Source organism: Cryptotermes secundus, unplaced genomic scaffold, assembly GCF_002891405.2.
Source record: "Cryptotermes secundus unplaced genomic scaffold, Csec_1.0 scaffold782, whole genome shotgun sequence".
Lineage (NCBI taxonomy): Eukaryota > Metazoa > Arthropoda > Insecta > Blattodea > Kalotermitidae > Cryptotermes > Cryptotermes secundus.
Genome location: NW_019739973.1, coordinates 227,192 through 238,969, shown reverse-complemented (window position 1 = coordinate 238,969; position 11,778 = coordinate 227,192). Strand labels below are relative to the sequence as shown.

The 11,778-nt window shown below is 37.5% G+C and overlaps 2 protein-coding genes across 3 annotated transcripts in view; one reads left to right on the top strand and one right to left on the bottom strand.

Annotated features, from left to right (window-relative positions):
• LOC111872224 (longitudinals lacking protein, isoforms H/M/V) overlaps positions 1-5,885 on the bottom strand; it is a 22,780-nt gene extending 16,895 nt beyond the window's left edge. Inside the window, exons 1-4 of the mRNA XM_023865892.1 lie at positions 5,867-5,885; positions 5,091-5,256; positions 3,390-3,568; positions 2,904-3,084 (exon numbers count right to left, since the gene is read on the bottom strand). Coding sequence (XP_023721660.1) covers positions 2,904-3,084; positions 3,390-3,568; positions 5,091-5,239 — 509 coding nt within the window. The 5' untranslated portion in view covers positions 5,240-5,256; positions 5,867-5,885. The remainder of the gene's footprint in view (positions 1-2,903; positions 3,085-3,389; positions 3,569-5,090; positions 5,257-5,866) is intronic.
• A 3,959-nt stretch (positions 5,886-9,844) lies between these two features.
• Positions 9,845-11,778, top strand: part of LOC111872225 — a 6,756-nt gene continuing 4,822 nt past the window's right edge. For both annotated transcript variants that reach the window (XR_004513884.1, XM_023865893.2), the window contains exon 1: positions 9,845-10,044. Coding sequence is in view for 1 of the 2 variants with exons in the window: in XM_023865893.2 (XP_023721661.1) it covers positions 10,032-10,044 (13 nt within the window). In the remaining variant the exon portion in view is untranslated. The remainder of the gene's footprint in view (positions 10,045-11,778) is intronic.

Sequence of the window (11,778 nt, the reverse complement as noted above, 5' to 3'; positions counted from 1 at the left end):
ACTCTTTGATACCTGTTTTTGAGGTATGATTTGATCCATTCATTAGCTTTGCCAGTTATTCCATAGAAATTTAATTTCGATAGTAAGATATCATGATTTACACAATCAAAAGCTTTTGCTAAATCACAGAAAATCCCTCCCACATCTGTTATTGAGAGCATTTAAAATATCGTTGGTTAGCTCATACGTTGCTTTTTCTGTGGTTTTGTCTTTCCTAAATCCAAACTATTCTTTGACTAATATGTTGTTAGAATTTAAGTGTTCAAGTAATCTGTTATATATAACTTATTCAAAGACTTTTGAGAATAAAGCCAGTACAGATATTGGTCTATAGTTAGAAATGCATTTTCTCTCGCCTTTTTTAAAAAGTGGTTTCACTACAGCATATTTTAAGCGTTGCGGAAAAATCCGATGATAAAGATTTATTACACAAATGATTCAACGGTGAACTGATGTAAACAGAGCTTGCTTCAAGTAAATTGGTAGAAATTTCATCATATCCATGTGAATTTTTGGGCTTAAGGGATTTAATAATGTTTTCATTTTCCTTTATTGTTGAGAATTTGAGATTTATATTTGGAAGTTAACTATTAAAGGAATGTGACAGATAATATATTGGATGATTATTATTATTATTATTAAGATATGTTTTTTTAACTAATGAGAGGAAATATTCATTAAATACATTCGCAATAGCTTGTGGATTATTAATAGACTTTCCTTCAATATTCAAACTTTGTACATCTTCATTAACAGTTTTATTTCCCGATTCAACTTTCACAATATCNATTCAACTTTCACAATATCCCAGGTGGTTTTAATTTTATTGTTTGATTTTAGAATTTGGCTGTTATAGTTATTCTGTTTGGCTTCTTTAATGACTTTTGACAAAATTTTACAGTACATTTTGTAGTGACTTTTTAGTCTTGGATCATTACTGTCCCTACTGGCCAAATATAGGTGTTTTTATGTTTACATGAAGTTTTTATTCCAACAGTTATCCAGGTGGTTTTGTTTTCAATGTAATTTTTTACTATTTTTAAGGGAAAGCTTGAATAAAAGATCCTCAAGTATGTGTTCAGAAAGCAATTACATTTAGAATCAATAGCACTGCTGTCAAATACAGTGTCCCAAGATTCATTACTTAATTTTGTGACAAAATCTGCCATCATATGCTTGTTGATTTTCCTTACTGTTTTATATTGTTGATTATTGGGCTGAAGGTTAATATTATTTATTTCTATGAGTTAGGCCTCATGATCGGACAAGCCATTTATAAAGGGTCCTACAGTAAAGTCTCTTATTTTTTAGTTATCAATGAATATATTATCTATCGCTGACCCAGAGTTATTTTGAATTCTTGTGGGAAAGTTAACAGTTCTGGAGAGATTCTAAGATAATAACAAAGAATCTAAGTTTAGTTTCCTATTACTATCGATGAGATAGTTTACATTTATATCACCAAAAATTAGAAATTCAACTTTTGGACTATGCAGTACACTGAGGATGGTTTCTAATCTATCTAAGAATTGATCAAAATTCCCAGATGGGGCTCTATATAAAGTCAGTACACAAATATCAGAAAAAGTAGAGTCTAACTTTAAAGCACAGGCTTCTAGATCCTGATCTTTGCAATAATCTTCTAAATTTATTTTTGTAAATTTCACGTTTTTATGTACAAAAATACTCACTCCTCCTTTCTCTAGCGTTTGTCTACAATATCTAGCTCCTAAATTATAATTTTCTATGTGAAAATGTTCTAATACCAGCTGCTTCATGTGATGTTCAGTAAGGCACAGTAAGGAGACTTGAATGCATGAAGCTTATTAATTAATTTGATTTATTTCTCAGTCCCCTTATATTCTGATAGAACACTCTTAGTACTTTGTTTTGTACTGATTTTATCGAGCTTTTATTTCCTTTCTTGATTTCTATTTCTTGGCATTTATTACTAGCTGAAGGATTATTTTCTTTTGTAATTTCTTTTACTTGGTAAACCTTACTTGCACTGTTTAACCTAAAAAAGGATTCTGAACACCCATGACAACTGGAATGTGTCTGCCCTTAAAGCTCTCTGCAATGAGTTGCGTGAGCTTGTCCTTGCCTTGAGGATTAAGATGCAGACCATGGACAGTATGCTCATCCTCACTATTGAAGAGACATCAATCCCATCAATGTGAGTCCTGCCAATCCCCATAAGCGAACTCTCAAGTCGAAGATAAACGTCCCTTACCCACCTGTTAATCCATGACTTAACATGTTGCCAGAGAAGACCAACGAACTTCACATTGGTGTGACTGGTTTTTTTGAGCAATGTCACTTATGTCATTCTCAATTTGGTAACTGAGGTTCCTATCTAAACTGTTTCCTGGCCCCCCAACTATAACTATTTGATCTTCTTTATTAAGATCCTTACATAAATTTTCTATGTATTGTATGTACCTATTGTTATTAGAAATTCACTTTCCTCAAAGACAGCGGAACTTCAGCTTTGAGGAGGAGATGATGGAAAATTCTAGAATGACTGTACAGTGTGTTGTAATAAGACTTCTGACAGTAACTTACTACAGTAGCTCTGCAACATATAAAAGTTGTCTATGGCCCTACCAAGTAGCTGAACAGGTTTCCACAGCTCCACCATTCTTAATCTCAGTACTATATGAACAGAATTGGTTAGCTTCACACCCCTGCTTCTTTGGCCCGAGGGAAATAGCCCTAAGTAACGAATGTACGGGCACCTAATGGAAGGTTTACATACACAAGTGAAATATGTTGTGAAAAGCAGTAGTAGTAAATGAAGTGTAATACAATACCTAAAGACTGGTTGGATTAAATCATGGAAGTTCTAATCAAGCCTGCATTACCAGTTCAATGACAGAGAAATGCTTCAACAAAATTTGTACCTCTGATATCCTGAAAGTGAATTGTCATTCAGCTTTGGCAACAGCTCTTGTGCTTCCCTCTGCACATTAAAGTTGTCAGAAGGTTTTGATTCAGCCTGGCAGTTTGATATGTCACACTGAGAAGCCTCATCTACCTGCACACAGTTCATTGGAGATTCCGTCCATGAAATGCTGGACAGTCCTAGTAAGCAACAAATCAATATTCTGAAAGTCCATAATGCTTGTAACATAAGACATATAATTTAACCTTTTGTATCTTACATAAAATAGTTGTGTGTTGTTTCTTTGGTTGCTGTCGGTACATCAGCTGTCTGGCCAAAACCTAAAAGAGGGAACTCCCAGATATGAAATATGTAACTGGCCATTACATACCTGCATAAGTTCCACTCTCTAGGGCAAATGTTCACTAAATGTGGGTATTCTAAATCAGGATTTCACTATATTAATTAATATGACATTTATAAAATCTTGGTTTGTAGAATTTACCTGTTATTTTAAGAGCGTCTGCAGTTTTCAAAACTCCTTGAATATTTTCTTGTGCCACATATGCTTCTCCCTTATATATGAAGTCTAAAATTGTTTTCATTTCCACAAATTTTACATCCCTCATGAATATTATTGGATGTGGTGCTGTATTAGATCGCAGAATGGAGTTCAAATATCGACTGAAAAGAGTAAAGTTGGACAGAATGAAATCCCTTGACTGTTCAAATTTTAAATACCATTTAAGAACTCCATCACCACTGTCATCATCATCATCCACTGCCATAACTATTCATTTTAAAGACACCCTCCTACCAACTTCTCAGCCTTCTAGGTAATCATTTCCCAAAGAGCTTTCCCACTGGCTACAGGCTGCACAACTGACAGGGGTCAGAGTTTGGGTCCTGGTAAGGTCAAGAATTTTCTTTTCTCCACGTCGTTCAGACTAGCTCTGAGGTCCAACCAACCTCCTATCCAATGGGCATCGGGGTCTCTTCCCCCAGGGATAAAGCAGTCAGGGCGTGAAGGTGACCACTCACCTCCATCTAGTGCCGAGGTCAAAGAATGTGGATCTATACATCCAATCCACCAAGCGGCCTCCGTAGTCTAGGGGTAACGTTCCCACCTCATGACTGAAGGTACGCGGATTCAAACCCGGTGGAGGACGTGGAATTTTTAAGGGTGGAAAAATTCAGGGAACAAGTCCTCTGGGAGGGACTTTAAGCCGTGGGTCCCGTGTCGTAGATTTACGGCATGTAAAAGATCCTCATGTCTCTAGGAGACCTCTGAGCAAAATTAGGCAAAAGTTTCCTGCCCAAGTAGTTTCCAATGCCTCTGGTAGATGGGGAAGTATCGGGTACCACTGCCAGAAGAGGGCCGACCTCGCTAGCAGAATGGGGCTGATAGCGAGCACCAGTACTGGAAGGGTATGGCGACAGTAGAAATTAAAGGGGGACGCACAATGGACCAATAACTGGTTTAAGTGCATGGGGAAACCCACCCCCTCTAATAATGAATGAATGAATGAATCCTTTCCCCCATACACCTTCATGGAGCAGCACTTAATTAGTTAAGCATAGAGACAACTTTACCCTCCTTGTCCCTTGTCCCAACCCATCATAGCCTCCTACAATTCACTATCTTATTCACACCAAATTAAAATGGAAATTACTAGCCACATATGACAGCTCAAAAAGAAAAGTGACCAGCTACAAGCTAGATCTGCACTTTCCAAAGTTTATGTCATGGCGACATATGAGAGAATAAAGGTATAGCTCTACACAGTCTTAATCATAGCACTAGATGGACATGGGTGGTCAGCTTCACATTCCAGTTATGTTCCCCCTGGAAGAGGCCTCTGTACAAACTGGACAGGAAGCTAGATGAGACCTACAGCCAATATGGATGGTGCATTAAAGAGAAAAATACCTTTCCCTTACTGGGAATTTATCCTCAGTTAAACAGTTTTGCACAAATCTATCATGGACCCTAAAATACAGCTAGCTGCTTGGCTTTCTGGAACATCTTGTTGAAATCTCTTGACAGCACAGTGTACTTAACTACATACATTTACACATAAGACTTCAAGTTTAATTGCCATGTGAGATCTCATTAATAGCTAGTGACTGTGGTCGGTACACTCTACAATGGTCACAGCCTCTTCATGTTGTACACAGGGCCAAATATGTGGAAATCTATCCATACCTACTGGCACAAAGGACAACACGATGTGCTTTAAGAAGCTGTCCTTCTACAGCAATAGTGACATCCACAAAGCTCTCAGTCTCAAGCAAATTATCCAAGGAACTCAAAAGTTCCAGCTGACTATTCCACTTGAGCCACAGATCTGACATGCTGGAACCAGATTTTTCTGCAATGAGTGAATATGAATGAATGTAAGAAGCTGAAATGCATCTGAGGGTTGATTAGACACCAACCATTGACATTATGTAGTGTCAAATGAGATATGTTAGGATGACTAGAAATAATGACCTACTTAAGAGCTGTTCTTGTATATGCATGGAGGAACTCAAAGAGCAAAAAAGTATCAGTCAGGTTGCCTGGTCTACAACCAGAAATCAAATATGTTACTGATACTTTCATTTTATATGACTAAAAGCTGGTAAATGCAGGACACAACAAAAAGCAATTTAAATAGTTCCCATGCTTTAACACTTATCACAAAGATTTAAGGAAATCACCCTCTGAAGGACACAATTTAAAATATATTAATCTGATAAACTATTAAATTATGAATTACATTTGTTAGCTTTATTTGTATTCAGTGGAATCTAAAATGTTGTGGCAGTCTGTATGCATGCGTGTATGTGTAAATGTTTTAATATATATAATATAGGAGGTTAATTATCAAGGTATAAAGAAATTTCAGTTTTGCCTTATTGGTAAACCATAATCCTACTTTACATTTTGGCCAGATCAAACTATAAAAATATGGAATGTCTCTCTCTACATATACTCACCTCCACACTCCCACGACACATACTACATAGCGCTTATGCCAAGGGAATTTCATAAAGTCCCTGGTTCTTTAAACTAACTCCATGGAGATGAGCCCTTCTTGAGAAGCCACCAATTGTGCAGCTACTCAAGGACTTCCCAGCATTTTATGGAACCCAAAGGTTCATTACCATGTTCACAAGAACCCTCCAGTGGTCCCTATCCTCAGTCAGATTGAGCCAGCCCATATCATCCCATCCCATCTAATATTCTAATATTCAGTATCGAGAGGAACTGAAGCGATTATCCAAGCAGTTGTTATTAGCCAAGCAAAATGCGCAGGAGATATTTTTAAGGACTGTATTAAAAAATGAAGGTAACTGCTGGACTGAGTTCTATAAGTATGTAAAAAGACGCAAAGGAAATAGAGAAAATATTCCTGCAATCAAAGATGTTAATGGACGACTCGTTACTGATTCGATAGAAGAGGCTTACTTCCTCAACTTATATTATTCTTCCGTATTTAGCAGTGAGCGTAGCATCCCGCAAATACAGCACGATATATCAGGGGAACCCTTCGCAGTTAGTACAAAAATTATTAGGAAAAGGTTAGCAGCGATAGGTAAGAACAAATCAGTAGGGCCAGACAGCATTTCTGGTGAAATTCTAAAACTGAGTGGGGAAGCCATGATTCCATACCTGGCGCGATTACTGGATGTGACGATTAATAATGCCGCTATTCCAAGTGATTGGAAACAGGCCATAGTGGTTCCTGTTTACAAGGGAGGTGATCGATCGCTGGTCTCCAATTATAGACCCGTCAGTTTAACCTCAGTAGTATGCAAGCAAATGGAACACGTTATAGCATCGTACCTGAGGAAAATATGGGATAAAAATGATTGGTTATTTGAGGGTCAGCATGGCTTCAGGCCGGGATATTCATGTGAAAGTCAAGTAATCACGGTCTACCAAGACATTGCAGACTCACTGGATAACGGAAGTAGGATAGACACAATTGTAATAGATTTTTCGAAGGCCTTCAATTTAGTTTGTCATGATCGTCTGCTTACGAAAATTGCGGCCTCAGGAATGGACTCAAGGGTAGTTATATGGATAAGGGAATTCCTTTTGGGCCGTACGCAGAGAGTCAAGAGTAGGAGGGCAACTATCGGAGGAAGTCAGAACAACATGAGTACCGCAAGGAAGCGTGCTGGGCCCACTACTGTTCCTCGCCTACGTCAATGATATTTGGAGAAATATTGAGTCAACTATTAGGCTATTCGCGGATGACTGTATAATATATAGGAAAATTAAAAATAATAATGATAAGGAAAAGTTGCAGATAGATCTGAACAGACTTGGGAAATGGGCGGTTGAAAATGAGATGAAAATTAATCCAACTAAAAGTAAGGCAGTTTGTTTCACAAGGGCTCGAGTAACAGAGCCACTAAATTATTTGTTAGGGGGCACAGTAATCCCAGAAGCGAGCAGCTGTAAATATCTGGGAATAATTTTACGCAGCGACCTAAGCTGGTCTGATCAAGTTAATTACACTGTGAAAAGAGCCTGGAAGGCACTTCATTTTACAATGCGTATTCTAAAAAAGGGAAATAGCAAAACTAAAAGTCTAGCATACACATCTTTAGTGCGTCCGATTCTGGAATATGGGGCGGCGTGCTGGGATCCTTACAGGGAGGGACAGATAAATGCGTTAGACCAGGTGCAAAAGAAAGCGGCTAAATTTGCACACCATAAGAATGAATCGAACTGGGAAACCTTGAAAGAGCGCAGAAAGATAGCTCGCATATGTGCTCTCTTCAAAGCATACACAGGAGAAGGGGCTTGGAAGGCTATAGGTGACAGATTAGAAACACAGTGCTATCTGAGCAGGGGTGATCATGGCAAGAAAATTAGAAGTAGAAGGCAACAGACAGATATCGGGAAATACTCCTTTGTAAATAGGACCATAGAGCTCTGGAACCAACTACCTGCAGATGCTTTAGGTACTCTGTCCTGTAAACCAAGCAATTTTAGGCAAAGGGTTAGGAAAGTGATAAATGAGGAGAAGTGAAGTTGGGGTGGAAATAATTACAAGGAAAAAAAGTGAAGTGAATGACATTACGCATCCATGACTGTTGGTTTCCTTTTGTTTGTGTTTTGGGTGTTGTATTTTTTTTCTCTCTCTCTCTGTAATTGTTATTGTATTTGTTGCAGTTGTTTGTATTTCTCTGTAATTGTTGTAGTTGTTAATCATATTCGATTTGTATTCAATGTGGTAGGATGTCCTTATTGTGTTGTTTTGTTTGAACGTTTTGTCACTTAGTGCAATGTGTGTTACTTGTCTGTTGTGTCCTATTGTGTACTACTGCCACAGGGCTAAAATCCAATTGCAGTATAATAAATAAATAATATTATCCACCCACCCACCTACATCTTGGTCTTCCTACTGGCTCTGTCCTTCTGGCCTTTCCACCAATATCCTATATGCATTCCTCTTCTCCCCCATTTGCACTATATGCCCATCTCATCCTCCCTGACTGCAACATTTTAATTATACTTGGTGAAAAGTACAAGTTATGAAGCTCTTCATTATGCAGTTTTTCTCCACCTCCTATCATTTCATCTCTCTTTGGTCCAAATGTTCACCTCAGCACCCTTGGTCCATGTTCCTCCCTTAATGACACAGACCAAGTTTCATGCCAAAACAGAACCTCATGCAAAAATAGTTTCGTATTTTCTAATTTTCATGTTTCTAGACAGCAGATAAGAAAACAAAGGGTTCTGGACTGAATGGTAGCAAGCATTACACGAATTCAGTCTCCTCTTAATTTCATTCTGCATTAAATTTTGATTTCTTACAGTCTTTCCCAAATATTTGAACTGTGCCACATTCCCAAAGCATCTCTTAGCTATCTTTATGTCATGATATTGCCCTGCATTCTGGTGATGGGACAGCAACATATACTTAAGTTTCTCTGTGTTTACATCTAGACCAACCTCCTTAGTAGGATCAATTACAGTTTGCTTTTTTCTTTATGGTATATATGTTATCAGTCAGTAGATGAACATCAGCAGCACAGACCAGCAGCTGATGCATCCCATTTAATTTCGGTCTCACCTGGTTTTCATGGACCTTCCTGATGGCATATCCTAAAGCACAGTTTCAAAGCAGTGGCGATAAAGCGTCTTGTTTTAGACCATTCTGGGTAGGAAAGTATCAGACAGATGTTTACCTATATGTGCGTTATTATTTGCTTCATTTAAACATATTTTAATCGGCCTAACTAGTTTCACGGGTACCCCAAACTCTATGAGAATCATGGGTTCCTTGAAGTCTTGTAGTGTGATGTGTAGTAATAGGTATAGTTAAATAACTAGTGAATTGTATGGATCATACTAATACACCACTGTCAAGCAATGAAACTAAAGGCTAATTAATTTTACTGTACAAAATGAAACATTAATTCAGGTCAATAACAAATAAATTGTACGCCATATTTCAGCGCCTTACGCCAAACGACAACTTGCCACAGAATTCTAAACGCAATAACTTAACATTTAAATTCTTACGGCAATATTAACTCAAAACTTGCTCCTGCAGCTTACTTCTCTTAAGTTCTAGATTTCTAGATTTTCTAGTGCTAGATCTTCTAAATTTCTAAATCTTCTCGGTCAGGGGGCGGAAACTGGATAGGGGAAAGGGAAACACGGTAACTACGTTGTGAGCAGTTGTGAGCGTTGTGAGGGACAGTCAATTTATACTACTAAAGTCATGCTGTTTATGTTTATCAGTGTGAAAAATTAGTACATTCATACATTTTGTGGAGTAATACCTATTTTCTTCGAAATCTAAACAAAAGAATATGCTCTACATTTTCTAGTTTTTCTTGACGAGTTCACAACTTCGTTTTTCATCTCAAAGTAGACTCTTTAGTAAGGTATCTGACTCCAAGCGATTTGAAAGTCGCCATTTTACTGGCCTCGGACCCAAAAAGTGAAGTTGGGGGGTAAGATAGTTTAGAGCGTTTAGAGAGTTACAGAGCGTCGTTGGTTGTGAAACACGGTGAACGTGTCGAAAGTAGTGCATATCAAGGATCAGAAACATGAGAAATATCTGTTGCATACGCAATAAAACTTCATAATATTTCACGGTTAGACGTAAATAGTGAATTAGTCTCACACCAGTTTATGTTGCGGGAAGGTAAGTTTATATAATTCACGCACTATTCAATGAAGTTTAGTGTATTTCACATCGCACACGATAGAAGGAACAATGTCGCTCCCCCACAAATGTGATGAACGAAAGAATGTAACCAATAACATATTAGGCGGTGTGTTTGGTGTTTTATTTCGGTGTTAGAGAGATTGGTTTTGTTCCAGAGCGTTTTCAGAGTTTTGTATGTAAAGTTACTGATTTGCAGTATACAGGTTTTCGGTATTACAGTTTTTATACGATCGATAGCACGTAGGTAGTGACGGTAAGCGTTTCAGACTTTACAGCAAAATGGCGGATCCCGTATTAGCGAGGTTAGTAATGGCAAGAGTTTCAGATTTCACATCAAAATTGTCTATCAAGTATTAGAGACTATTTGTGTAATTTTGGCATTTTTCTTGGCAGAAGCCTTGAAGCACCGGTTAGGCATGAATTCATAACAGACTGCACGTGTAGCAGTATAAAGTTTCTCATTTACATTTATTTCCGTAGATCCATACAAAGTACAAGGATGTGAAAATTCTCATAATAAAAAAAAAACAGTACAGACATACATATAGTTAAATAACACTACCCAATATCAATACATTTATGGGCACAAAAACAACGATAAAAACTTAATACTAAAAACTATATATGATTAATAACTTATTACAAAGAAATTATATCTTTATCATATTCAAAATGCCGCCGCAGAATGCAGTTGAAGTAATACTGTAATTGTGTGTGTAAGAATAAATATGTGTGAAGTTATTTGTCTCGTGATATACCCAACATGTGACAATATTCTTTCAGTGTATAAAACGAATGGCAACACAAAAGACCCCTCAAAGCCGATTTAAAACATTTGCAATTTTTATATAATTGCTTTAAGTATGAAGGAAGATTATTAAACATCTTTATATCCATATAGCAAGTTCCCTTCTGATATAGTGATAGATGAGCTGAGGGTTGTGTAAGAGTTACTTATTGGGGCTTCGCGTTTCCTCGCGTTGTGTGCTACACTTAGCTGCTCTTTTGCACTGTCGTTATTGATATGAAGTTGGGTGCTGTTACGTGGTCTGGGAACCACGTTGAAGTATTTGTAATATGGAAAGAATGCCCTAGGTCTTGAGTCTGTTTTGGGTCTTAGCGGGCCTTGCTGAACGAGAGGGGATCACACACACAGTGAAGAAGTCTTCAGACCACCACAAAGCACTGGTAGTTGATACACTTCCCGAAAGAAGTGATGTATATAGGAACGTTCTGTAGTTCAAAGATTCTGGGCATATTGAAGTTGCACATAAGTTACTTGTCATAATGGTGTGAATAGTAAGGTTACCTTAACCTTTATTGGGCGAACGTCATATGATGTCATTAAAAGTTAGGGCAGCTGGCCGAACGTCATCATATGATGTCACGGATTCCACGCGTGTAAGGTTTTTTTTAATATTATATTAAAAATATAAATTGTTGTTCTATTTACATGATTTTTGGTCACCACCTTTATAATGAGACAGCCTTCGTTCCTGCATGATCAAATGTAATCTAGGGACGTCATATGACGTTAAAAGTAAGGACAAATTTAAGAACGACATCATATGATGTCGCGCATTCCACGCGTGTAAAGATTTTTAAATTAAATTTAAGATATAAATTGTTCTTCTATTTACATAATTTTTGGTCACAACCTTTATAAGGTGACAGCCTTCCCTCCTGCGTGATCTAATGTAATCTACCGAC